Here is a 25,576-nt window from a genome sequence, read left to right on the forward strand (position 1 = left end):
CTTATGAGCTGGTGTAACCTTCCTGCTGCTGCCCATCTGGGACACAAAATGCTAATTGCGTACATTATCCCTTTTCTCCTTCCAAGGTAATACATTTTTAGCTGTGCCTAGGGTAGCGCAGCCTAGGACTACATTTTCCAGCCTAGGACTACATTTCCCAGAATCCCTTGCAGCAAGGTGTTGGCCACATGTCTAAGTTCTGGCCAATGAGATGTGCATGAACCACCCCCCTCCCCCACCACCAGCACCTTTCCGTGGTTGGAATGAAGATGCAATGGTGAGCCTAAAGCAGCCATTTGGGGCCACAAGGTGGAAGCCACATGGAGAGAGAGGCAGAGCAAGATGGAAGGTGTATAGGCCCTAGTGACTTTGGAAGGTTCGTGGCAATCCCAAGTGTCTATATTGATGTTGTCAGGGGATAGGAGATAAATGCCCATCTTGTTTAGTCCACTGGTCTCTGGGCTTCTGCAAGGCACTCCTCCTTCCTCACCCTCAGGCCACCCACCACTCACCTCATTGGACTGGCGGATGGTCCTCAGTGGGATCCACACAGTGCCCACCATCGTGTCCCAGATGAGACCCTTATTCCACACCTCCACCGTCAGTCCCAAATCCAGACGGTTAATCTCGCTGCGGAAAAAGGAGAGGGGGCATCGAGGGAGCAGGAGGGAGGAAACGGGGGCCCAGAGAGGTTAGTTCATTTGCCTGAGAACACACAGCATACTGCAATTCAAACCTAGGCCTGGGAGTGTCCTAGGTGGTAGGGTAACATGGTGGTTCTCATTTTATAGAGGGGAAACTGAGGCCAGTGGGGGAAGTTAAGAGCTCGGGGTATCACAAAAGAACCAGGATTCAAAGCCGGGAAGGACGGTGTGGGCACAGATGTTACACATCGCCTGCACCTTCATCTTTCTGAGCCCTTCCTTGGGCCCTCCAACCCTGACCATGCTGGGTAAGTGAGGAAGAGGCTCAAACACCCTCCATAGCTCCCTTTACCCCCAGGATAAGGACATTCGGGGCACCTCTGTCCTTCCCAGTGTCATCTCCATCTAATGATGTGAGGACATGATCCCACCTCAAAGCACTTTCCCTGCAGGCCCCGCCCTAGACATATGTGGATTCGGGGGAGCAGGAAACTTGGTGAAATGTGAGATTCGCTGAATTTACAGTTCACCAAAGATTTATCTTAAGGAATGTATCTTTAAAACATGGTCGACCGCGGTGGCTCACGCCTGTAATCCCAGCACTTTGGGAGGCCGAGACGGGCGGATCACCTGAGATTGGGAGTTTGAGACTAGCCTGACCAACATGGAGAAACCCTGTCTCCACTAAAAATACAAAATTAGTCGTGCGTTGTGGTGCATGTCTGTAATCCCAGCTATTCGGGAGGCTGAGGCAGGAGAATCACTTGAACCTAGGAGGCGGAGGTTGCGGTAAGCCGAGATCATGCCATTGCACTCCAGCCTGGGCAACAAAAGCAAAACTCAGTCTCAAAAAAAAGGATATACGTATCTGTTGGCTGGGCGTGTTGGCTCACGGCTCACGCCTGTAATCCCAGCACTTTGGGAGGCCAAGGCGGGTGGATCACCTGAGGTTAAAAGTTCAAGACCAGCCCGGCCAACATGGTGAAACCCGGTCTCTACTAAATACACAAAAATTAGCCTGGCATGGTGGCACGCACTTGTAGTCCCAGCTACTCGGGAGGCTAAGGCAGGAGAATAGCTTGAAGCCAGGAGGCAGAGGTTGCAGTGAGTCAAGATTGCACCACTGCACTCCAGCCTCGGCCACAGAGTGAGGCTCTGTCTCAAAACAAAAAAAAAAAGAGGAAAAAAATCCATTGGCCAGGCGAGGTGGCTCACATCTATAATCCCAGCACCTTGGGAGGCTGAGGTGGGCGGATCACCTGAGTCCAGGTGTTTGAGACTAGCGTGGCCACCATAGTGAAACACCATCTCTACTTAAAACACAAAAATTAGCTGGGTGTGGTGGCACACACTTGTAATCCCAGCTAGTTGGGAGGCTGAGGCAGGAGGATCACTTGAACCTGGGAGGTGGAGGTTGAAGTGAGCCAAGATTATGCCACTGTACTCCAGCCTGGGCAACAGAGTGAGGCTCTGCCTCAAAACAAGCAAACAAGCAAACAACAAACAAAATTGGTGGCAAGGCCTGGGAAGGCATGATGCCCTGAAATTGTAGCTTGGAGGTGGTGGTCAGGGAGGGCTTCACTGAGGAGGTGACACAAGCTGAGACCTGAAGGAGAAGAGCCAGCTGGGGACAGGAGAGCAAGTGCAAGGGCCCTGGGGCAAAAACAAGCTGGGAAGTGCTGGAGAAAAGGGCAGAGGTGGGTGTGGCTGGAGCAGGTGAGGGACATAGAGCGAGAACCTGGTGGGAACCACGGGGAAGGCTGTGGGTTTTATTGTGAGGTCGATGAGCCACGGACAAGTTTGGAACATGGGAGCGACAGGATGTGATTTGCAGTTTTAAAAATATCCCCCTGGCTGCCTGGAGGAGAACAGATTGCAGGAGGTGGATGGCACAGGAGGCCAGGGCGGAGGCTGGCGGGCAGCAGGGACTTGGCTGGTGGCCACGGAGACCAAGGGAAGTGATTGGATTGGGGATGTGTTTTGGAGGCGAAGGGGATAAGGTGGACACGGAAGAGGGAGGACAGAGGGGAGTCACCCGGGATTCCCCGGTGTCCAGCTCTGCCCTGGGGGGCCAGTGAGGCGCTGGGCTATGCTGGGGGCTGAGGTCATGCCAGACGCTGCAGACTCACAACATGAAATCCTGCTCCCAGCTGGGCTGGCTGCCCCGCACCGCGATGGTCGTGCTCTTGACATTCTGCACTTTCAGAGTCACGTATGTGTTGAATTTCTCTGTGGCAGTGAGAGTAAGGGTCAGCGCTGGGGCTCAGGGACTCTCCAATGCCCCTTCCCAAGCTCTAGACCATCTGCTGTGATCCCCTCAGGAATTTCTGGGCCACTCACCCCCTAACCCACAACCCCACCCTCAGGGTACAAGGGAGGGGCCTCAGTGCGGGGAGACGTGGAATTTTGGGATACTTCATCCAGCTGCTTCGAAATGACCATGCCATTGGTTTTCAGCTAAAAAGACTGAGGTCCCAGAAAAGGGGAACAAAACTGACTGTAAGAAACCCCCTCTGCAGGCTGGGCGCGGTGGCTCATGCCTATAATCCCAGCACTTTGGGAGGTCAAGGCGGGAGGATTGCTTGAGCCCAGGAGTTCAAGACCAGCCTGGGCCACTTGGCAAAACCCTATCTCTACTAAAAAATACAAAAAAATAATTAGCTGGGTGCAGCGGTGCACGCCTGTGGTCCCAGCTACTTGGGAGGCTCAGGTGGGAGGATTGCTTGAGCCTGGGAGGTTGAGGCTGTAGTAAGACATGATTGCACCACTGCACTCCAGCCTCAAAAAATAAAAATTAAAAAAAAAAAAGCAGGGCACGGTAGCTCACGCCTGTAATCCCAGCACTTTGGGAGGCCGAGGCGGGCGGATCATTTAAGGTCAGAAGTTTGAGGCCAGCCTGGCCAACATGGTGAAACCCCATCTCTACTAAAAATAAAAAAATTAGCCGGGCGTGGTAGAGGGCGCCTGTAATCCCAGCTACTTGGGAGGCTGAGGCAGGAGAATCGCTTGAACCCGGAGGCAGAGGTTGCAGTAAGCCAAGATCACGCCACTGCACTCCAGCCTGGGCAACAGAAAGAGACTCTGTCTCAAAAAGAAAAAAAAAAAAAAAAAAAAAACCAAGAAAAGAAAGAAACTCCTTTAGCCTCTCTGAGCCTCATTTTTCCCACCTGTAGCCCCATCTAAGAGTCCCCATTCTACCTCTTAGGACCCTGGGAAGAGCCACTGGCTCAGGGCAAGCCCCACCCCTTACAGACTCTCCAAGGATGGCTGGGGAGACCCGGGGACCCCCATACAAACTGCAGGGACCCCAGGCCAATGGCTGCCCCTCCCCTATTTAATCCTCTGACCCCTCTCCTGATGCTCAGAAGACATAAAGCCCAACTCTAAGTCTGGGCTGGGACTCCCTCCCCAGTCTCTCCAAGAGACAGACAGACAGACAGACAGACAACACAGGACAGGACAGCAAGAGAAGCCACTTACCTTGGGCACCATCAAACTTGGCTTTTTTGACTGTGGAGAGAGACAGAGATAGGGAAGGGAGATGGGGAGAGATGTGGGGAGGAGAGAGGCAGAGATACAGAGAGATTCAGAGACACACCAAGATAGAGACATAAGGGGAGAGACAGGCAAAGATAAAAAGCAAAACAGACAGATGTTAAAAAAGATAAAGATAGAAGCAATGTCAGAGACAGAGACAAGGGGAGGAGGAGAGGTAGGAAAGAGGAGGCAGGGATGAGAGGGAGAGAGAGAAGCCATCAGACAGATGAGCACAGGCAACCCTAGCATGGAAGGAAATTTGGACCCTGAGAGCATTCCCTGCCCCTTCCTCTCCCTCCATCCCCTGTCCCCATCCAACTCCCCAAGCTCCCAACTAGCTGTGCCTTTACTCACAATTGAACAAGATTAGAAAGAAAGAGCTGGGCAGATGGTGGGAGAGGCCTCGTACAGGAAGCCCTCCAGGATTGCCCCAGAAGAAGAGGGGAAGTTGAGGAGGTGGAGAAGAAGAAGGCGAGGATAAAGACAATCTCTGATGACTCCACCAGCCCCGACAGGTCAGCAAGACCTCTCCCTCGATTGTCCAGCTCAGTCTGCGATGTCAAATGCTCCCAGGGTTTGGGGAAGCCTCAAAGAAGGCTGGGTGAGGTGGGACAAAGCAACCCAGAGAGCTGGCTCTCAAAATGCATGTGGAGGGCGAGGCGCAGTGGCTCACACCTATAACCCCAGCACTTTAGGAGGCTGAAGCAGGCGGATCACATGAGGTCAGGAGTTCGAGACCAGCCTGGCCAACATGGTGAAACCCTGTCTCTACTAAAAATACAAAAATTTGCCAGGTGTGGTGGTGGGCGCCTACAGTCTCAGCTACTTGGGAGTCTGAGGCAGGAGAATCACTTGAACCCAGGAGGCGGAGATTGCAGTGAGCCAAGATCATGCCACTGCACTCCAGCCTGGGCAGCAGAGTGAGACTCTTGTCTCAACAACAACCAAAAGTAATGTACGGGGAGACACTTGGGTCCTGGCTGGAAGGTTGACAGAGATTGTCCAGCCCCACTTGCTTGTGGGAGGTGTAACCTGAATATATGTCAGGCACCCCACTGAGGTTCAGTCTTCTCACATTTCACATAATCCCACAGCCCCAAGACATTCAAAGCCATGTCACCCCCTCCTGGCTCGTCTCAACAGGTATTCAGTTCCATTGCCAACACCTCTCACACCTTGCTTTTGTCCCCCACATCTTTTTCCTCCATTAATTCCCTACTCCCACCCCCAATCTTCTCCCACACTGAGCTCTTCCCTCCCTTTCCTTTCTTTCTTTCTTTTTTTTTTTTTTGAGGGACGGAGTTTTGCTCTATTGCCCAGGCTGGAGTGCAGTGGTGCCATCTCAGCTCACCGCAACTTCTACCTCCAGGTTCAAGCAATTCTTCTGCCTCAGCTTCCCAAGCAGCTGGGACTACAGCCGTGCACCATCATGCCCAGCTAATTTTTGTATTTTTTAGTAGAGACAGGGTTTCACTATATGTCGGCCAGGCTGGTCTCAAACTCCTGATCTCAGGTGATCCGTCCGCCTTGGCCTCCCAAAGTGCTGGGATGACAGGCGTGAGCCGCCACACCGGCCCCTTTTCTTTCCTCCCTCTTTTCTTCTCCCCTTTTCCTTTTCAAATTAGTGTCTTTGTTTGTGTAGGCAATGCATGCGCATGTTGTAAAATCCAAAACAACCAAAAGATGAGACACTGAGAATAAAGCTCTTTCCATCCCAGCCCTTCATCTCCCTCCCAAATGCAATCAACGTTGGCAGTTCCTTGTACCATTGGAGATGGTCCATGCGTCGGCAACCATACCCACGTTCGTTTTGCTTGATTTCCAAGACAAATGGTAGCATTCGACACCCACTGTTCTAATCCTTCATGTTTTTTCAGTATGTCTTGAAGAGCATGTACTAGCGAGTTGAAGGATAAATTCCTAGAAACAGAATTGTGTTTCTATGGGCAGATGTCACAGCCTCCCATCCCGGGTTTGTATCTCTGTCCTCATCGCTTGAATTTCTGTCTCACAAAAGGCACCTGAGTGGAGCCAGTGAAGAGAGAATTCCTGTGAAGACCGGGGGAAGTGCGATGGCCCTAAACACGTCGGTAAAGACTGTCTGTTCCTAGCCAGGCACGGTGGCTCATGCCTGTAATCCCAGCACTTTGGGAGGCCGAGGCAGGTGGATCACTTGACGTCAGGAGTTTGAGACCAGCCTGAACAACATGGGGAAACCTCGTCTCTCCTAAAATAACAAAAATTAGCAGGGCGTGGTGGCACGCACCTGTAATCCCAGCTACTCGGAAGGCTGAGGCAGGAGAATCGCTTGAACCTGGAAGGCAGAGGTTGCAGTGAGCCGAGATTGTGCCACTGCACTGCAGCCCTTGGCTAGGCCTTGAGAGAGGTGAGTGCTGGTTTGAGCCAGGTTCAGATTCCAGAGCTGTGTGACCCTGGGCAAGTGAACCCCTCTCTCTGGGCCTTTGTCTCTGGTTCCATCTCTGCCTTTTTTTTTTTTTTTCTAGGTCTGGTTTTTTCTCTCACATCCTCGGCCCCACCCAGCCCCCAGGGAGGGCACCCACCCAGCATCTCACCCCTGGGACTGAAAGAGGCTCAGGAACACTCAGGAATGTACCCAGCAGGAGCTTTGGGCCTGGCTCCTGGAGGAGGTCCAGCCTGCAGGCGTGGGGACTCTCTGTGAAGGGGCTGGGCAGTGGAAGGGGCAAGAGGTAGAATGTGACGGCATCGGGAGTGGAGGGGACGCTGACAGAGGCTGAGAAAGGCACCCACAGCTGGAGGGACTCATACAGGGAGAGGAAGGGAGAGGAGAGAGGAAGAAATGATGGGCCTGAAAGCAAGAGAGGAGAGTCTGGACAGATGGAGAGAAATAGACAGAGACACAAGGAGACAGTGAGAGTGCCAGGCATAGAGGCACATGCCTATAATCTCAGCTACTGGGGAGGCTAAGGCAGGAGGATCCCTTGAGCCCAGGAGTTCAAGACCAGCCTGGCCAATGTAGTAAGAGCCCATGTCTAAAAATAATAATTTAAAAGGGAGAGAGAGGCCAGGCGCAGTAGCCCACACCTGTAATCCCAGCACTTTGAGGCCGAGGTGGGTGGATCACATGAGGTCAGGAGTTCGAGACCAGCCTGACCAACATGGTAAAATTCCGTCTCTGTTAAAAATACAAAAATTAGCTGGGTGTAGTGGTGCACGCCTGTAGTCCCAGCTGCTCGGGAGGCTGAGGCAGGAGAATCGCTTGAACCCGGGAGGCAGAGGTTGCAGTGAGCCAAGATCGCGCCATTGCACTCCAGCCTGGTTGACACAGCAAGACTCCGTCTCAAAATATATATATTATAATAATAATAATAATAATCATAATCATAATAATCATAATAAAAGAGAGAGAGGGAAAGATTTCCACCAGGGAAGGCAGGCAGGTGGAGGAGACACTGGGGAGAGGAGAGGCAGTTGGGGGAGAAAAGTAGGGATGCATATGGGGGTGGGAAAGTGACAGGCTCTAGAGGGTGATACAAGGGGCTCACTGGGGTCTAGCCTGGGCTGGGCTCACTTGAAGCTCTTCCAACTGTGCCCCGTTTTATAAACCATGGATTTAGGCTCAGCAGGGAGCCCAGTAGCTCCTTGATCTGTTCTGTCTCTCTCTCTCTCTCTCTTTCCCAATCCCTGTCTCTCATCTCCCTCCTCCCTGTTCTATTTCTCTCCACTCTGGTCGTCTTCTTTTGGTCTCTGTTCTCTCCTTCTCTCTCTCACTGTCTCTGCCCTTCTTGTACCCCTCCCTTGGTCAATCCAGCTCCTCTTCCCTAAGCCTCAGCTCCTTCCCGCAGCCTCTCTTGGCTGGAGGGGAATGGTCTCCGTTGGGGTCCTCAGGCAGTTGGGGACCGGCTGGAGGGCTGTACCCTCCGAAAGCTGAAGCCAGGCTCCTGCCCTTAGCCCCCTGCCGAGGTCAAGGGTGAGGACATCCACGATTTTCCATCACTGGGGCTCCGAGTGGGAGAGGGGTCTCAGAGGGAAAAGGGGACAGGAAAGGGGGCCGAGAGTGGGGAGGGGGTTCTCAGGAGGGAATGGGTTTCGCGGTGAGGGAGGGGATTCGGGAAGGTGGATGGGCGCAGAGGGGAGGGTGGTCTCAGGGGGAGGGGCTTGGAGGAGGAAGGGGGCTCAGAGAAGGAACCGAGTCTCTCTCCCTGTCTTCCCCGGTCAGTAAATGGTCCCTGAGTCACCGTCTTCGTCGTCACATCCCGCCACCTCCCCGCCTGTGCCGGGTTGCGGTATCAGGGTCAGCGGGGCGGAAGCGCCACCCTTCCCCAGCGGGCTTCGGGTCACACGCATGAGGCTATTTATAGCGTGGGCGCGCGGAGGGCGTGGGCGGCGCGCCGGCGGGCAGGGGGGCAGGGATAGGGGGGTGCCCACTGCTGTCCCCAGCGACGAGCGGGTGAAGACACCGCGTCATGCGGCTTCAAAGGTCTTTGGGGCCCCTCAGCAGCGCTGACTGATGAATGTAGTGGCCGTAGCCGGGGAGGCTGAGGCAGGAGTTCAGGCTGCGGGACACCCCTGCAGCCTGGCTTCGCGCCTCAGTTTCTGCATCTGGAAAATGGGGAGACGGAGTGACTGATCTCCCTTCCCTCTCCTTTCTCCTCCTCTTCCCTCCTCTTCCTCCCTCACCCCTTCTGCAGAATGATGATTATAGTGTCATTTATACTATTATTATTATTATTACTGGTAGCTTTACTGTTTTTATTATTTGGTTGTGTTGTAAAGGTGTCCCTGGCCTGGATTCTAGGATTTGAATACTCTGGATTCTTTTCTTTTTCTTTCTTTTCTCTTCTTCTTTTTCTTTTTTTTTTTTTTTTTTTTTTTTTTTTGACAGGGTATCTCTCTGTTGCCCAGGCTCCAGGCTGGAGGGCAGTGGTGTGATCATGGCTCACTGCAGCCTTGACCTCCCAGGTTCAAGTGATCCTCCCCATTCAGCCTCCCGAGTAGCTGAGACTGCAGGTGCGCATCACCATGCTTGGCTATTTTTTTTTTTTTAATAGGGATGGGGTCTTACTATGTTGCCATGGCTGGTTTCAAGGCTCAAGGGATCCCCTCGGCCTCCCAAAGTGTTGGAATTATAGGCATGAACCACATGGCTGACTGACCCTGGATTCTAATTAAGTGGGACTCCAGTCTTGGGGCACTTGCTCCCTGACCTGCCACGTGGGATGGGGTGGGGAGACAGGAGGTGGAGATCCAGCCGTCTAGGGCTTCTGAAAGCCCACCCGCCCCAGGATTAGCTTGGGGGAGGGGAGGAAGCATAGAGAATCCAGAAATAGATTATAGGAGATTTGATCGTTTTGTGTGTGATGTTGGTGGAGGGCATTTCAGCGGGAGATGGATGGGCTTTAGGATAAAAGACCTCAGCTCTGCTGGTTTCGCATCTGGGAGAGACTAAATGAGGACCCTTATCCTCCGTTGACACAAATAGACCAGAGCCAGACTTCAGTGTAAAAAACACCAAGAACCTGGAGTTCCAGAGAGCTTCAGGAATCAGGGATTTCTGTGTGTGTTGTTTACCATGAACCACTTAGAAGTAGGCATTGCCTATAGTAGGTGCTCATTAAATAGTAATTCACGGAAGGAATGACGTCACCTCCTCCATTAATCCTGGGAGGTTGAGCTAAGAGCTGTCCCCCAGCGGCGCGGGCAGGCGCTGTCCACGGTGCTGAATGCTCGGTCCCACCCTTGTACCCTCAATGAACTCGGCTCCCTCCTGCGAGTGGCCCTGGGGACCCCTCTTGGAGCGCTCCTCAGGCCCCAGAATGCAGTGGACTCTCAGAAATGTCCTGCACTCAGAACCGCCTTCCAGAAAGCTTTTAGTCTCCATTAATAAAAACATCATCATTGATTTTTTTTTTTTTTTTTTTGACGGAGTCTCACTCTGTAGCCCAAGCTGGAGTGCAGTGGCGCGACCTCGGCTCACTGCAACCTCCGCCTTCGGGGCTTAAGCGATTCTCGTGCTTCAGCCCCCTGAGTAGCTGGGACTACAGGCGCGCACCACCATACCCAGCTAATTTTTTTGTATTTTAGTAAAGACAGGGTTTCACCATGTTGCCCAGGGTGGTCTTGAACTCCTGAGCTCAGGAGATCTGCCCGCCTAGGCCTCCCAAAGCGCTGAGATTACAGGCGTGAGCCACCGCGCCCGGCCCATCATTGATTTTTCATGTCTTTTGCTCACGATTATTGGGCCTTCCCATAGGCCAGGAGTCATGCCAAGGGCTCTGCAAGCCTCATTAGAGAGTTCTGGCAAACATAGATGGTGGGTGCTACTCCTGTGCCCATTCCACAGATGAGCACACCAAGGAATGCAGAGGATGTGGGACTTGCCAGGAAGTGGTGGATTTAGGAATTCACACTCAGGCCTACTGGACCCAGGATGCCCTTATTGGCACCTTGCAGAAGAGGTCCATTGTATGTGGAAGAAAAGTGAGGCCAGGTTAGGGAAAGGGTTAGGCTGCAGCCCTGAAGATGCAACTCTGGAGGGCATCCCATGAGGACGGTAGGAGCTAAGACCTAGATGCAGCTCCTCCTAGCTGGAGGGTATCAGGGACTGAGTAGCCAGGAACGGAGGGATGTGTGAAGGCTTCTTAGGCAAGGGGCACGGGAATAGCCCCGATGAATGGAGAGATTGTGACATGTCTGTTTACTAGATGCATGAAAGAAGAAAGCAATCCTGGCTGGGCACGATGGCTCATGCCTGTAATCCCAGCACTTTGGAAGCCAAAGCAGGTAGATCACTTGGCAGTCAGGAGTTCGAGGCCAGCCTGGCTAGCATGGTGAAACCCCATCTCCACTAAAAATACAAAAAATTAGCTGGGCAGGATGGTGTGCATCTGTAATCCCAGCTACTCAGGAGGCTGAGGCAGGAGAATTGCTTGAACCCAGGAGGCGGAGGTTACAGTGAACTGAAATTTTGCCACTGAACTCCAGCTTGGGCAACAGAGCCAGACTCTGTCTCAAATAAATAAAAAGTAGAAAGAAGAAGGCAATCCCAGGGCAGATCCTCACTCCACAGAAGGGACTTGGCTGTCTCCGAGGTCCTGGGGGCTGAGAGAAGGCTCAACCTTCTCCTGCCAACCCCAGTAGGCTCTGGAGTCAGTCAGCTCCACCTCTGGCTCTGTTACACCAGGCAAGTTGTTAAAGCTCCCTGAGTCTCAGTTTTCCTCATCTGTACAATGGGGCTACTGTGAGAGTTAAAGAGGGCATGGGCATAAAAATCCTTAACATCATGCCTATGAAATGCTGGGCTGGGCACGGTGGCTCGAGCCTGTAATCTCAGCACATTGGGAGGCCGAGGCAAGAGGATCACTTGAAGTCAGGAGTTCGAGACCAGCCTGGCCACTAGAGATGTATTTGTATTTTTAGTAGAGATGAGAAACCCCATTTCTACTAAAAATACAAAAATTAGCCAGGTGTGGTAGCACGTGCTTGTAATCCCAGCTACTCGGGAGGCTGAGGCAGGAGAATTGCTTGAACTCGGAAGGTGGAGGTTTCAGTGAGCTGAGATCACACCACTACACTCCAGTCTGGGTGACAGAGTGAGACCGTGTCTCAAAAAAACAAAACAAACAAACAAACAAAAAGGTGGATAAATGGGGTTTGTTGTTGATATTATTGTAAGTTGTGAAGCAAACCCACCCTCACCTAAATTCACTGATTTGTTCATGTCATTTATTCATAAAATGTTTATGGAGCCTTTAAAATATCAGTTGGGCGTGGTGGCTCACACCTGTAATCCTACCACTTTGGGAGGCTGAGGAGGGCAAATCACTTGAGCCCAGGAGTTCAAGATCAGCCTGGGCAACAGGGCAAAACCCTGTTTCTGCAAAAAAATAAAAAAATAAAAACAAAAGTTAGCCGGGTGTGGTGGTGCATGCCTGTAGTCCCAGCTACTTGGGAGGCTGAGCCGGGAGGATCACTTGAGCCTTGGAGGTCAAGGCTGCAGCAAGCTAAGATCATGCCACTGCACTGCAGCCTGAGTAACAGGCTTTGAGTGAGACTCTGTCTCAAAACAAAATGAAACATCAAGTGGCCTGTGCAAAATGCTGTGAGGCACATAGGAAGATCTGGAACCGACCCTTCACACCACCATGTTTTTGCTTATGCTGTTCCCTCCACCCAGACCACCATCTCCCTCATGCTTATCTCCCCCTCATCACATCTTCTGAGACTCAAGTAAATGGTGGTGGTGGAATCAGGGTAGGCTTCCCAGAGGAAGAGAGCCCTGGATACCTCACTCCTCAGCTCCCTTAACCCTCCCTCATCTCTTTCATTCTAACCCCATGGGAGGTGCAGGGGTGGTGGCTAGGAATAGGGCTGGGTCCCCAGAGCCAGGAACAGTGCCTGGTATACAGTAGGTGCTCAATTAATGCTTGTTGAGTAAATAAAATGAGTGACTTCATGAAGGAACCAGGTGGCATTTGCCATTCACAGCCTCAGGATCCTGCCAAGACCTAGTGAGTGGATTAAGATGTTGGGGAGCAGCGGGGCTCCACATGAATAAATAAATGAAGGGGAGCAGAGATAAGGCCCATACACCATACAGGGTGGTCTGCTATGTGTTGGTGCTGGGTGTATACACAAGAGCTTGCATTTGGCTGTACTTGCTTGGGTATTTAGCAGTAGTTGGCTCATCTTACCAGGGCAGGCAGGTGCCTTCCTGTACATGGATATGAGTGTGCATGTGTGCAGAGTATGTGTACCATTTAAGTGCAGGTGGGAGTCTGCTCATGTGTGTCTAGGAGTGGGGTGTCACTACATCAGAGACACACTGGTGTGTGTGAGCTTGTGGGTGATATGTTAGGTGGAAAACACACATATTGATGTTTGCATGTGTACATGGATGCAATTCTGTGGCAGCTGTATTTGTTTATCTGCATACATGTATGCACTTGTGTGCAATGAAATACTCAAATGTGTATTTACTTGTATGCATCATCATCCACTTGTTGAAAGGGGCTGCTTTGAATGTCCAGGCATGTGTTGTCATGTGCATACACACATGGCTTTGACATGCTTATATGAATATATGTGTGCTTCATGGGGTTGGGGACCTTAACAGATATGTATGGGTACATGTCTGAGTGTTAGGACATGAGTGAATCTTTTTTTTTGAGACAGAGTCTCACTCTGTTGCCCAGGCTGGAGTACAGTGGCAGATCTCAGCTCACTGCAACCTGCACCTCCCATATTCAAGTGATTCTCCTTCCTCAGCCTCCCGAGTGGCTGAGGCTACAGGTGCGCACCACCACACCTGGCCAATTTTTTGTGTTTTTTAGCAGTGACAGAGTTTCACCATGTTGGCCAGGCCGGTCTTGAACTCCTGACCTCAAGTGATCTGCCCACCTTGGCCTCTCAAAATCAAAGTGATGAGATTACAGGCCTGAGCCACCGCGCTCGGCTGGACATGGGTGGATCTTTATGTGACATATATATTGTGAACATTCATCAGACACGTGTATACATCTATATGCGTGCTGGCAGACACACACACTCACACGTGTGTTGCTGGGACTATATCTGTAGCGGCAGACTGTGTCCTATATATACGTGTATGCTTGTGTTCACACAGGCGTTTGAGTACACACGTGTGCCTATGGAATGTGCCTTCCCAGGCACATGGTCTGCGTAGAGCCTACATGCATCCTAAGCATTTGTGTCCACACAGGAACAAGTCTGGGTATGAATGTGTGTAGGGATTGGCAAACTCCTGTGGGTCCCCGGTGGAGGGGAGGGGGGCAGGTATTTCCTCAGCTGAGCTCAGGCAACACGGCAACTCATCTCAGCCTAGCTTCACTCCTGCCAAGCCCACCCCAACATCTCTGGTGCTCAACCATCCCAGCCCCTCCCCTCTCTGAGCACCATCCCACCTCTCCCTGGGAGACTGGCCTCACCCAGCACTTCTCCCTCTCCCCATCCCTCCCTGCCTCCTACTCGTCCTCACTCCAACCTCACACCTCCCTTTACACCTGAGGGCCTTACCTCCCACCCTTGTCAACCTCTTCCCCAGCCTTGCCCCTCCCAGCGATGCCTCTCCACTCAGCCGGGCCCCTCCCTATAAAGACCACAGAATCCAGCACAGTCCTCCCCCAACGTCTCTGTTTCTGGAAGCCTCATCCCTCTTGCCTCCTGCTGCCCCCACCTTAATGCCACCCCCGCAGCCGAGCCTCCTGTTTGCGTCAGAGTTAAGGGTGAGATCCCCGCCCCCCCACTCCACTAGGCAAACCTTCCAGAGAAGCCCAACTTGGAGGATGTGAGGCGGGGTGGGGCGGGATGCTGGGGGGAGAAGAGAGAGGATAGAGGAGTCAGCCAAGAACACCCACGTCGGAACCTCCTCCAGTGCCACCTTTAAGAGCCCGGCTACTTAGAGCAGGGGGAGAGGTCAGTAGTGGGTCTGGACATTCAAATTCTCCTCCCATTCCGTCCTCAGGCCTAGGCGGTGGGGGCCGCCTAGGGGTCTCCTTCACTTCCCTACTCCCCTAACTCCATAGGCCTGGAGGCTAGGTGATGGAGGAGTTGACCTTTGACTCTAGGGACCCTTCTTCCACCACCCCCAGCCCCGTCCAGCAGAAACGAGCTTAGAGAAAGTAGGTCCCTGTCCCTTTAAGAACACCCGCGTCCACGCCGGCCCAGCCCGGCCTGATTTGCACTCGGAAGCTGCCGCGGCGGGGAGCGGGCGGGCGGGGCAGGGTTTGTGAATGAAGCGGCCGAGGGGGAGGGGAGGGAGGAGGAGGGGCGGCGGGGGCGGTTCCCGGCTCCCCGGCCTGCCCACCCTGTGTCCAGGCAGCAGGAGTTCAGCACACACACGCTTCCTGTCTCCCGAGGTCTCCCGAAGCCTGCAGTCTCAGGCTTGGCAGACACACCCCTTCCCCCACCCCAGCCTTCTTGAAATGGGTGGGAGTGACGGGGGGACCCCGGTCCTTAAGAACCAGGGGTTCAGAGCTCTGTAGGCGTGGAACGGCGGTCCACCTCCACCCCTGCCGCCCAAGGCCTCCCAGAGCTTGAGTTCTCAAACGCGAGTGCCCAGAACGCCTGGGTTCGGTTGGGCTGGCTTCCCCACGACCCCAGAGCCATAAAGGTGTGGGGTGGGGGGTCATGCCCCTCCCACGTCTCCCTCCCTCCTCCAACCCCAACGCAGAGCGTGGGCCTGGGCGTGGGCCTCTGTGCAGATGGCGTTCTGGCCCCAAAATAGCTCCCCCCCACCTCACGTCTCCCTCCCTCCCTCTCTCCAGCGCAAAGTGGGTGAGGTGAGGATGGGCCAGGAGGGGGACCAGGGGACATTGCTCTTCCAAGAAGTAGGCTCCCTGCCGAGAAGGCCCTGAAACGTGTTTGGGAGAACCGGAGGGGGCTGGGAGCGGGAAGACCTTCTGGACATTCCTCCAACCCCCTCACTCGGGAGGCCAAAGAGTTAACTGGAAAAGCGCCCCCAGACCTCTAGTCACAGCCCTCTCTGGACGTTGGGAGGGGTCTCCTGTCTCCACACTCCCCCCACTCCAGTCCTCTTTACACCCAGGGCTGGGAGAGTCCTAGAACTCGTGAATGCCCTGATGGCCAAGCCCCTCTACCTATATCTTACATCCCCACGGCTTGGAGAACCCTCCCACCGCACTCTCCTTCGAATTTCCAGCCGGGTCCGAGTCCATGAGGACCCGCAACCCAGCCCACAACACCAGACCCCTTCCAAGTACCCCTGCAGGCTTCAATCAAACTACCCAATCCAGACCCTTCCTCACTGACCCTCTAAAAACCCGGTCTACACAGACGCCCCAGTCTAGACCGTTTCCGGGTAGAACCCCGGATACCCGTTCACGTCCACACGGGTCTCCGCGTTCAGCCGCGTCCACACGACCCCTCCAGCAGAGGCCACCAGGACCCCCGAGAGCCCTGCCGCGTCTACACGGATCACCCCCTCCGGGGCCCAGCTGCGTCGACAAGGGCTACCCCTCTCAAAAGTCCAGCCGCCTGGACTCGGGTCAACCCCCAAGATCCCCCTAGGAGCCGCATCCACGCGGACCCCGACCCCAGCCCGCGTCCACACGGGTCCCCGGACCCCCAGCCTCGCCTCCTACCTCCAACGCAAAGCAGAGACATGTCTCCGGGCTCGCAGGCGGGCCGGAGGCGGCCGGGCCGGCTCTGTCGGGTCGGGCTCAGCGGCCGCTGGGCTGGGGCATCTCCCGGCTGCAGCCCGCGCTTGGCTCACGCCGGGGCCCGGCCGCCACCGGCCATCTTGGTTCAGCACCGGGGGCGCGGACAGCGCCTGACGTGGCGCTGATGCGGGGCAGGCAGGCGGAGCCCAGGGACGCCTGATGGGGCGGGGGCGCTGCGGGCTGGGGGGGCGTTAAAGGGCCTGGCTCCGGGAAGGGGCGCCCCGCCCCACACCTCCTCGTTGCAGGGGGACAAGGGGCGACGGCGGCCCCCAAGCAGGTTTCCTCCTGTGCAGACCTCCACCTGCACTGAAATGGTGCACGTGCCCCCGCCACCCATGCATGGACATTCCTGCCCTGGTAACCTGGGCAAACGCCTCCCTGCAATACTCAAGCAAGTACAGGCAAATGCAAGCTCTTGTGTGTACGCCCGGCACTAGCACCGGGCAGATCGTCCTGTTCCCTGAGTATCTCTCTTCCTCTGTCTCTACGTCTCTGTCTCTCTGACTCTGCTGCCTTGTCTCTTTCTCTCCCTGGGTCTCTGTTCCTCTGACTCTGTCCACTGCTCTCTCTCAGTCATGTGTCTCTTAGCCTCTCTCTGTAGTCTTTTTGCAGCTCTACTGCATCCTGTCTAGGTCTTTCTATGTCTCTAAGCCATCCAGCCCATGGGTCCTTGCCCACACTCTGAACTCCTTTTCATCCATCCATGTCTTGTCTGAATATCCTCTCCTCCAGGAAGGCTTCCCTGACTGCCCCAAGCTGAGCCTTTGTTTCTCCTCTCTGGACTCCCCCAGCCCCTATCCCTTCCTCTGATTGGGCCCTGACCCCAACGAAACTCTGCCATTCCTCCCCACTTTTTTTTTTTAGATGGAGTCTCCCTCTGTAGCCCAGGCTGGAATGCAGTGACGCAATCTTGGCTCACTGCAACCTCTGCCTCCTGGAATCAAGAGATTCTCCTGCCTCAGCCTCCCCGAGTAGCTGGGACTACAGGTGCATGCTACCATGCCCAGTTTGTTTGTTTGTTTGTTTTTTGTATTTTTAGTAGAGACGAGGTTTCACCATGTTGGCCAGCCTGGTCTTGAACACTTGACCTCAGGTGATCCTCCCATCTCGGCCTCCCAAAGTGCTGGGATTCAGACCTGAGCCACTGAGCCTTGCCCCCTCCCCACATATCTAACTGGGCAGCTCCATGTGGGCCCCTTGCCCGGCAACCTGCTCGCTCTATCACCGGCACCTAAACTAGCATGAAAGGCTGAGCCATACAGGGTCTCCTGCCCCCAGCCCACAAGAAAGAGCTTCATAAATGCAGAATGTGCATGGAGTTGAGTGAGGCCATTGTTCAAAAACCCAACTCTGTCTGTCATCACAAGCATGGCCTTGGGCAGGTCTTGTGATCTCCTTGTGCCTCAGTTTCCACACCTGTAGAATGAATATGATAACAAGTTCTGCCTCACAAGGTTGCTGGAGGTATTACATGAGTTAACATGTGAAACCAGTTGTAATTTTTTTTTTTTTTTTGGAGATGGAGTCTCAACCTGTGGCCCAGGCTGGAGTGCAGTGGCACCATCTCAGCTCACTGCAACCTCAACCTCCAAGTGATCCTCCTGCCTCAGCCTCCTGAGTAGCTGGGATTACAGGCGCTCGCCACCACATCAGGCTAATTTTTTTGTATTTTTTTGTAGAGACTGGGTTTCACCATGTTGGCCAGGCTGGTCTCAAACTCCTGACCTCAAGTGATCCACCCACCGTGGCCTCCCAAAATGCTGGGATTACACGAATAAGCCACCGCTCCTGGCCCCAGTTGTAATCTTAATGCCTAATAGTAACCATGTTTGTATCTGTCACTGCTTTAAATTTTTAAAAAATCAGCACAGCTAATTTTTGTATTTTTTGTAGAGACAGAGTTTCACCATGTTGCACAGGCTGTCTCAAACTCCTGGGCTCAAGTGATCCTCCTGTCTCAGCCTCCCAAAATGTTGGGATTACAGGCTCATGAGCCACCATGCCCGGTCTTAAATTTTTATTAAACATCAATGAGCTGTAGATAAACTATAAGGAGCAGGCTTGGATAAAAAATATTACCATCGGCTGGGTGCGGCGGCTCACGCCTATAATCCCAGCACTTTGGGAGGCCGAGGCAGGGTGATCACGAGGTCAGGAGATCGAGACCATCCTGGCTAACATGGTAAAACCCGTCTCTACTAAAAATACAAAAAATTAGCCGAGTGTGGTGGCAGGCGCCTGTAGTCCCAGCTACTCAGGAGGCTGAGGCAGGAGAATGGTGTGAACCTGGGAGGCGGAGCTTGCAGTGAGCCGATATCACGCCACTGCACTCCAGCCTGGGTGACAGAGCGAGACTCCGTCTCAAAAAAGAAAAAAAAAAATACCATCACAATAAAAGACCCCCATGTGCCTCTCCCCAATCTCATAATCCTTCCCTGCAGATGGAAGAACTATCACAAATTTTGTTTTTCATTTCCTTCCTTTTCCTTATAGTTTACCACATGCTCCTCAGCAAACAATACATGGTTACCTCTTGCATGTTTCTATTTTTTTGAGACAAGGTCTCATTGTGTCACCCAGGCTGTAGTACAGTGGTGTGAGCTCCTGAGCTCAGGCAATCCTCCTGTCTCAGCCTCCCAAGTACCTGGAACAACAGGCATGCACCACCATGCCTGGCTAATTAGAGATGAGGGTCTCATTATGTTGCCCAGACTTGTCTTGAACTCTGAGGTTCAAACAATCTGCCTGCCTTGGACTCCCAAAGTGCTGAGATTACAGCTGTGAGCCACCTCATTTGACTTTGTTCACATTCTTTACCAATCTGTTTGTTTGTTTGTTTTTTGAAACAGAGCTGTACTCTGTCACCCAGGCTGGTGTGCAGTGGCACGATGTCCGCTCACTGCAACCTCTGCCTCCCAGGTTCAAGCGATTCTCCTACCTCAGCCTCCCAAGTAGCTGGGATTACAGGCGCCCACCACCTCGCCTGGCTAATTTTTTTTTTTTTTTGAGACAGAGTTTCGCTCTTGTTGCCCAAGCTGGAGTGCAATGGCATGATCTCAGCTCACCACAACCTCCGCCTCCCAGGTTCAAGCAATTCTCCTGCCTCACCCTCCTGAGTAGCTGCATGCGCCACCATGCCCAGCTAATTTTTTTGTAATTTTAGTAGAGATGGGGTTTCTTCATGTTGGTCAGGCTGGTCTCGAACTCCTGACCTCACACGATCTGCCCATCTCAGCCTCCCAAAGTGCTGGGATTACAGGCATGAGCCACCATGCCTGGCCATGAAGGTTGCAGTGACAATTTTTGTATTTTTAGTAGAGACAGGGTTTCACCATGTTGGCCAGGCTGGTCTCAAACTCCTGACCTCAGGTGATCCACCCACCTCAGCCTCCCAAAGTGCTGGGATTACAGGTGTGAGCCACAGCACCTGGACTGCTAATCTGTTTTGTTTGCTGAATGTGATTCTGCTGATATTCATCCATATCGCTGCATGTGGCTGTAAGGCTTGCCTTTTTCACTGCTGCATAGTATTCCTTTGTATGAATCTTCTATTGGCTATTCATCTGTTCTCCAGGTCATGGACTTTTGGGTTGTTTCAAGCTTAGGTTTATTACAAAAAAAAGTTTTTATGACCATCCTCAGACTTCAGACTTGTGTGCTGGCACACACGAGTAAGGATGGCTGGGTCAGAAAATACATATATGTGGCCAGGCGTGGTGGCTCACGCCTGTAATCCCAGCATTTTGGGAAGCTGAGATGGGCAGATCATGAGGTCAAGAGATCAAGACCATCCTGGCCAACATGGTGAAACCCTGTCTCTACTAAAAACACACAAAAAATTAGCCAGGCGTGGCGGCGCACCCCTGTAGTCCCAACTACTCAGGAGGCTGAGGCAGAAGAATTGCTTGAATCCAGGAGGCGGAAGTTGCAGTGAGCCGAGATCACACCACTGCACTCTAGCCTGGTGACACAGCAAGACTCTGTCTCAAAAAAAAAATAAATAAATAAATAAATAAAAGAAAATACATATATGCTCAGCTTCACCTGATAACATCATGTTTTTTATTGGGACTCTGGCAATTTACGTCATACCAACTCAGTATAATCATCAGTTCCTCTATGTTTTGTTTTTGTTTTGTTATTGGTTTTTGTTTTTTCTTGAGATAGTCTCACTCTGAGGCCCAGGCTGGAGTGCAATGGTGCGATCACAGCTCACTGCAGCCTCCACCTCCTGGGCTCAAGCGATCCTCCTGTCTCAGCTTCCTGAGTAGCTGGGACTACAAGCCTGTGCTACCATGCCTGGCTCATTTTACTTTTTTTAGATGGAGTCTCCCGTGTTGCCCAAACTGTTCTCAAACTCCTGAGCTCCAGCGATCCTCCTGCCTCAGCCTGCCAAAGTGCTGGAATTCCAGGCATGAGGTATCGTGCCTGGCTCTAAGTTCTTGCCAACACTTTGAATTGTCCAAGTTTTTTCACTGGGCCAATGTGGAGGGAGGGAAGGAGTGCCTCATTTGGGTTTTGGTTTGCTTTCTGATTGCTCTTGACGTTGAACTTTTTATGTGATTACTGGTTTCTTTTTATGGTGAAATGCCTGTTCAAGTCTTTTATCCATTTCTTTCTCTTTTTTTTTTTTTTTTTTTTGAGACCGAGTCTCTCTCTATCATCTAGGCTTGAGTGCTTCTACTAATGTTGACATCTTATATATTGTTACAGGGTACATTTTGAGATGGAGTCTTCCTCTGACGCCCAGGCTGGAGTGCAGTGTTGAGATCTCGGCTCACTGTAACCTCTGCCTCGCAGGTTCAAGGGATTGTCCTGCCTCAGCCTCCAGAGTAGCTGGGATTACAAGTACACTCTCTATCATGCCCGGCTAATTTTTGTATTTTTTGTAGAGACAGGGTTTCACCATGTTGGCCAAGCTGGTCTCCAACTCCTGACCTCAAGTGATCCACCCGCCTTGGCCTCCCAAAGTGCTGGGATTACAGGCGTGAGCCACTGCGCTCGGCCTTGTATCCGTTTCTTAAAATTTCACTGTCTTTTTCTATTGATTTATAGTTCCTATGCATATCAGGAACAAATCCTTTGTTAGTTTCATTTGTTGTAAAAATCTCCAATTTTGTAGCTTGTCTTCACCGTATTTACTGTGTCATTTTCTGAACAGAAGCTCTTAATTTTTCTTTTCTTTTTTTTGTTTGTTTGTTTGTTTGTTTTAGGCAGGGTCTCACTCTGTCACCCAGGCTGGGTGCAGTGGCGTGATCACAGCTCACTGCAGCCTCCACCTCCTGGGCTCAAGCCATCCTCCTACCTCAACCTCCCTGGTAGCTGGGATTACAGTCACATGCCACCACACCCAGCTAATTTTTTTTTATCTTTTGTAGAGATGGAGTTTCGCCATGTTGCCCAGGCTGATCTGGGACTACTGGGCTCAAGCAATCCTCCTGCCTCAGCCTCCCAAAGTGCTGGGATTATAGGCATGAGCCACTTCACTCAGCCTAAACTTTGTATTTGGGAAACAAAAATTTTAGACATACAGAACGGTTGTTGAGGTATAGAGTTGCATTTTACAGACCATCCTATATACCTTTCACCCAGCTTCTACTAATGTTGACATCTTATATATGGTTACAGGGTACATTTTGAGATGGAGTCTTGCTCTGTTACCCAGGCTGGAGTGCAGTGGCGCGATCTTGGCTCACTGTAACCTCTGCCTCCCAGGTTCAAGGGATTGTCCTGCCTCAGCCTCCCGAGTAGCTGGGATTACAGGTATGCTCTCTACCATGCCCGGCTAATTTCTGTATTTTTAGTACGGACAGCATTTCACCATGTTGGCCAGGCTGGCCTCTAACTCCCGACCTCAGGTGATCTGCCTGCCTTGGCCTCCCCAAGTGCTGGGATTACAGGTGTGAGCCATCACATCCGGCCTATTTATATATTTTTAATGCATTTAGTGGTGGGGGTCTCACTATGTTGCCCAGGCTGGTGTCAAACTCCTAGTCTCAAGCAATCCTCCCACCACAGCCTCTAGCAAAATTTACCATTTTGAACTGGATAATTCAGTGGCATTTCCCACATTCACTGTGTTGCTATGTTGTTGTGCATTCATCACCTCTGTCAAGTTCCAGAACATTTCATTACCCTGAAAGAAAACCCCATCCCCATTAGCAATCACTCCCTTTCCCCCACGCCCAGCCCCAGGCTACCATTAACCTGCTTCCCATCTCTGTGGATTTAAGTTATTCAACTTGCTCAGTCTTTTGCAGTGTAGGACACCATGTCTAACTCATAGCATACTTGCTTGTTTAAGAAATCCTTTCCCGGCCGGGTGCATTGGCTTACACCTATAATCCCAGAACTTTGGGAGGCTAAGGCGGGAGGATCACTTGAACCCAGAAGTTCGAGACCAGACCAAGTGACATAGAGAGACCCCAACTCTACAAAACATACAAAAATTCGCCAGGAGAGGTGGAGCATGCCTATAGTCCCAGCTACCTGAGAGGCTGAGGTGGGAGGATCACCGGAGCCTGGGAGGTCGAGACTGCAGTCTGCAATGACCTGCGATTGTGCCACTGCACTCCAGCCTGGGTGATAGAGTGAGACCCCATAAAAAAAAAAAGAAAGAAAGAAAGAAAAAGAGGCCGGGTGCGGTGGCTCACGCCTGTAATCCCAGCACTTTGGGAGGCCGAGGCGGGTGGCTCACGAGGTCAGGAGATCAAGACAATCCTGGTGAAACCCTGTCTCTACTAAAAATACAAAAAATTAGCCGGGCATGGTGGCAGGTGCCTGTAGTCCAAGCTACTTGGGAGGCTGAGGCAGGAGAATGGCGTGAACCCAGGAAGCAGAGCTTGCAGTGAGTGGAGATCACGCTACTGCACTGCAGCCGCGGTGACAGAGCGAGACTCCATCTCGAATAAAAAAAAAAGAAGAGAAAAAGAAAAGAATAGAAAAGAAGGAAGGGAGGGAGGGAGGAAGGAAGGAAGGGAGGGAAAGAGAGAGGGAAAGAAAGAGAGAGAGGGAGAGAGGGAAAGAGGGAGAGAGGGAAAGAGAGAGAGAGGGAAAAAGAGAGAGAGGGAAAGAGAAAGAAAGAGAGACAGAAAGAGAAAAAAGAAAGAAAGAAAAAGAGAGAAAGAAAGGAGAGGAAAGAAACAAAGAAAAAGGAGGGAGGGAGGGAAGGAAGAGAGGGAGGGAGGAAGGAAGGAAGGAAGGGGAAAGAAAGGAAAGAAATCATTTTCTGCCCCAGCGTCATAAAGATCTTCCCATACGTATTCTACATTTTTTGAGTCTTGTCATTTGCAGTCATGTCTTGACTTCTCTTGGAACTGATTTCTGAGTGTGGAGTAAGATAACATCCAATCGCATATTTTGTCCATGGGGATGATCTATTGTCCCAATATCCTGTAATGAAACTCACAAAGCAAGTTTTCATGCATGTGTGGATTTAACAGCAAGCATAGAACAACCAGAAGTCAAGCAGTGTTTGCTGGATGCCTGCCCACTTGGAAGTCTGTTCTGGGATCTCTCTTCTGTCCCAGAGACTGATCTATCCCTGGTAGAAGCTTTGTGCTAATCGTTTACATCTGCCAACACCAGTCACTCATCTTGCTCTGCTTCACAAGCATCTGACTTATTCTTTGCCTTCTCAGCTTTTTGGGTTGCATGGAGAAGCTCAGTTGGGACTTAGATTGGAATTGCATTGAATCTATAAACCAAATCAGGAGAATGAGCATCTTTTGTGACTGAATCTTTCGAAGTGAACATACGATGAATCATTCCATTTATCTGTCTTTCAGCAAAGCTTATAACTTTGGGATTTATTTTTAGATGCTTTGGATATTTGGTGCTGTGGATAAGTGGCCTATTTATTTATTTGGGGGACAGGGTCTGACTCTGTCACCCTTTCTGGAGTGCAGTGGTGCAATCATAGCTCATTATAGGCCCAACCTGCCTGGCTCAAGTGATCCTCTTGCCTCAGCCACCCCAGTAGCTGGGACTACAGGTGTGTGTCACCATTCTTGACTAATTTTTTATTTTTTGTAGATATAGGGTCTCCCTATGTTGCCCAGGCTGGTCTTGAACCCCTGGGCTCAAGCGATCCTCTTGCCTCATCTCCCAAAGTGCTGGGATTATAGTCGTGAGCCACTGTGACCAGCATCTATCAAGCTTTCTCAACTTTTTGTAAACCCAATAATTAGATGTGCACATTCTTTGGGGGTTTATTGCATATGAGGATGTCATCTGCAAATAAAGACACTCTTTTTTTTTCCTTTTTTCTTTCTTTTTTTTTTTTTTTTTTTGAGGCAGGGTCTCGCTCTGTCACCCAGGCTGGAGTACAGTGGTGCAATCTTGGCTCACTGCAACCTCTGCCTCCTGGGTTCAAGCGATTCTTGTGTCTCAGCCTCCCACATAGCTGGGATTACCCTCCCCAGGCTAGGTGATCCTCCCACCTTAGCCTCCTGAGTAGCCAGGACCACAGGTACACAACACCATGCCCAGCTAATTTTTTTTTTTTGAGATGGAGTCTCACTCTGTCCCCCAGGCTGGAGTGCAATGGCGCAATCTCGGCTCATTGCAACCTTCACCTCCCTGGTTCAAGCAATTCCCCTGCCTCAGCCTCCCGAGTAGCTGGGATTAGAGAAGGGACAAGAGTAAGTCCATGTCAGGCAAGTCACCATGCCCGGCTATTTTTTGTATTTTTAGTAGAGATAGGGTTTCATCACATTGGCCAGGCTGGTCTCGAACTCCTGGCCTCAAGTGATCGGTCCGCCTTGGCCTCCCAAAGTGCTGAGATTACAGGCGTGAGCCACTGTGCCAGGACTAAAGACACTCTTAATTCCTCCTTTCCACTCCTCAGAACTTTCATTTCTTGTTTTCTTTAGTAAAATGCCCAGCACCTTGTTAACAGTCATTCCTGCCTTGTTCCAATTCTGAAAGAGAACATTTCAACGTTCATCATTGATCATTTGGATCCAATTAATTTTTAAGCCCTGGTGCCTCATTTCATTCCCACCAACAGCATAGCTCGGCTGATTCGAAAGGTATTGATTTGAGCTGTCTCCTCCTCCCTCCAATTAATTATGCCATGCTGCTTCTGTCTTCTCTTGCCCTCTCTTCTCTGTGGACCCCTCTTTTTTTTTTTTTTTTTTTTTTTTAAGACGCACTTTTGCTCTTGTCATCCAGGCTAGAGTGCAGTGGCATCATCTCAGCTCACTGCAACCTCCG

The 25,576-nt window shown here is 51.7% G+C and overlaps 1 protein-coding gene across 1 annotated transcript in view; it reads right to left on the reverse strand.

Annotated features, from left to right (window-relative positions):
- UNC13A (unc-13 homolog A) overlaps nucleotides 1-16,432 on the reverse strand; it is an 89,245-nt gene extending 72,813 nt beyond the window's left edge. Inside the window, exons 1-4 of the mRNA XM_054465978.2 lie at nucleotides 16,283-16,432; nucleotides 4,125-4,154; nucleotides 2,774-2,873; nucleotides 513-630 (exon numbers count right to left, since the gene is read on the reverse strand). Coding sequence (XP_054321953.1) covers nucleotides 513-630; nucleotides 2,774-2,873; nucleotides 4,125-4,154; nucleotides 16,283-16,304 — 270 coding nt within the window. The 5' untranslated portion in view covers nucleotides 16,305-16,432. The remainder of the gene's footprint in view (nucleotides 1-512; nucleotides 631-2,773; nucleotides 2,874-4,124; nucleotides 4,155-16,282) is intronic.
- Nucleotides 16,433-25,576: the final 9,144 nt, after the last annotated feature.

The sequence above is a fragment of the Pongo pygmaeus genome, chromosome 20 (assembly GCF_028885625.2).
Source record: "Pongo pygmaeus isolate AG05252 chromosome 20, NHGRI_mPonPyg2-v2.0_pri, whole genome shotgun sequence".
Classification (NCBI taxonomy): domain Eukaryota; kingdom Metazoa; phylum Chordata; class Mammalia; order Primates; family Hominidae; genus Pongo; species Pongo pygmaeus.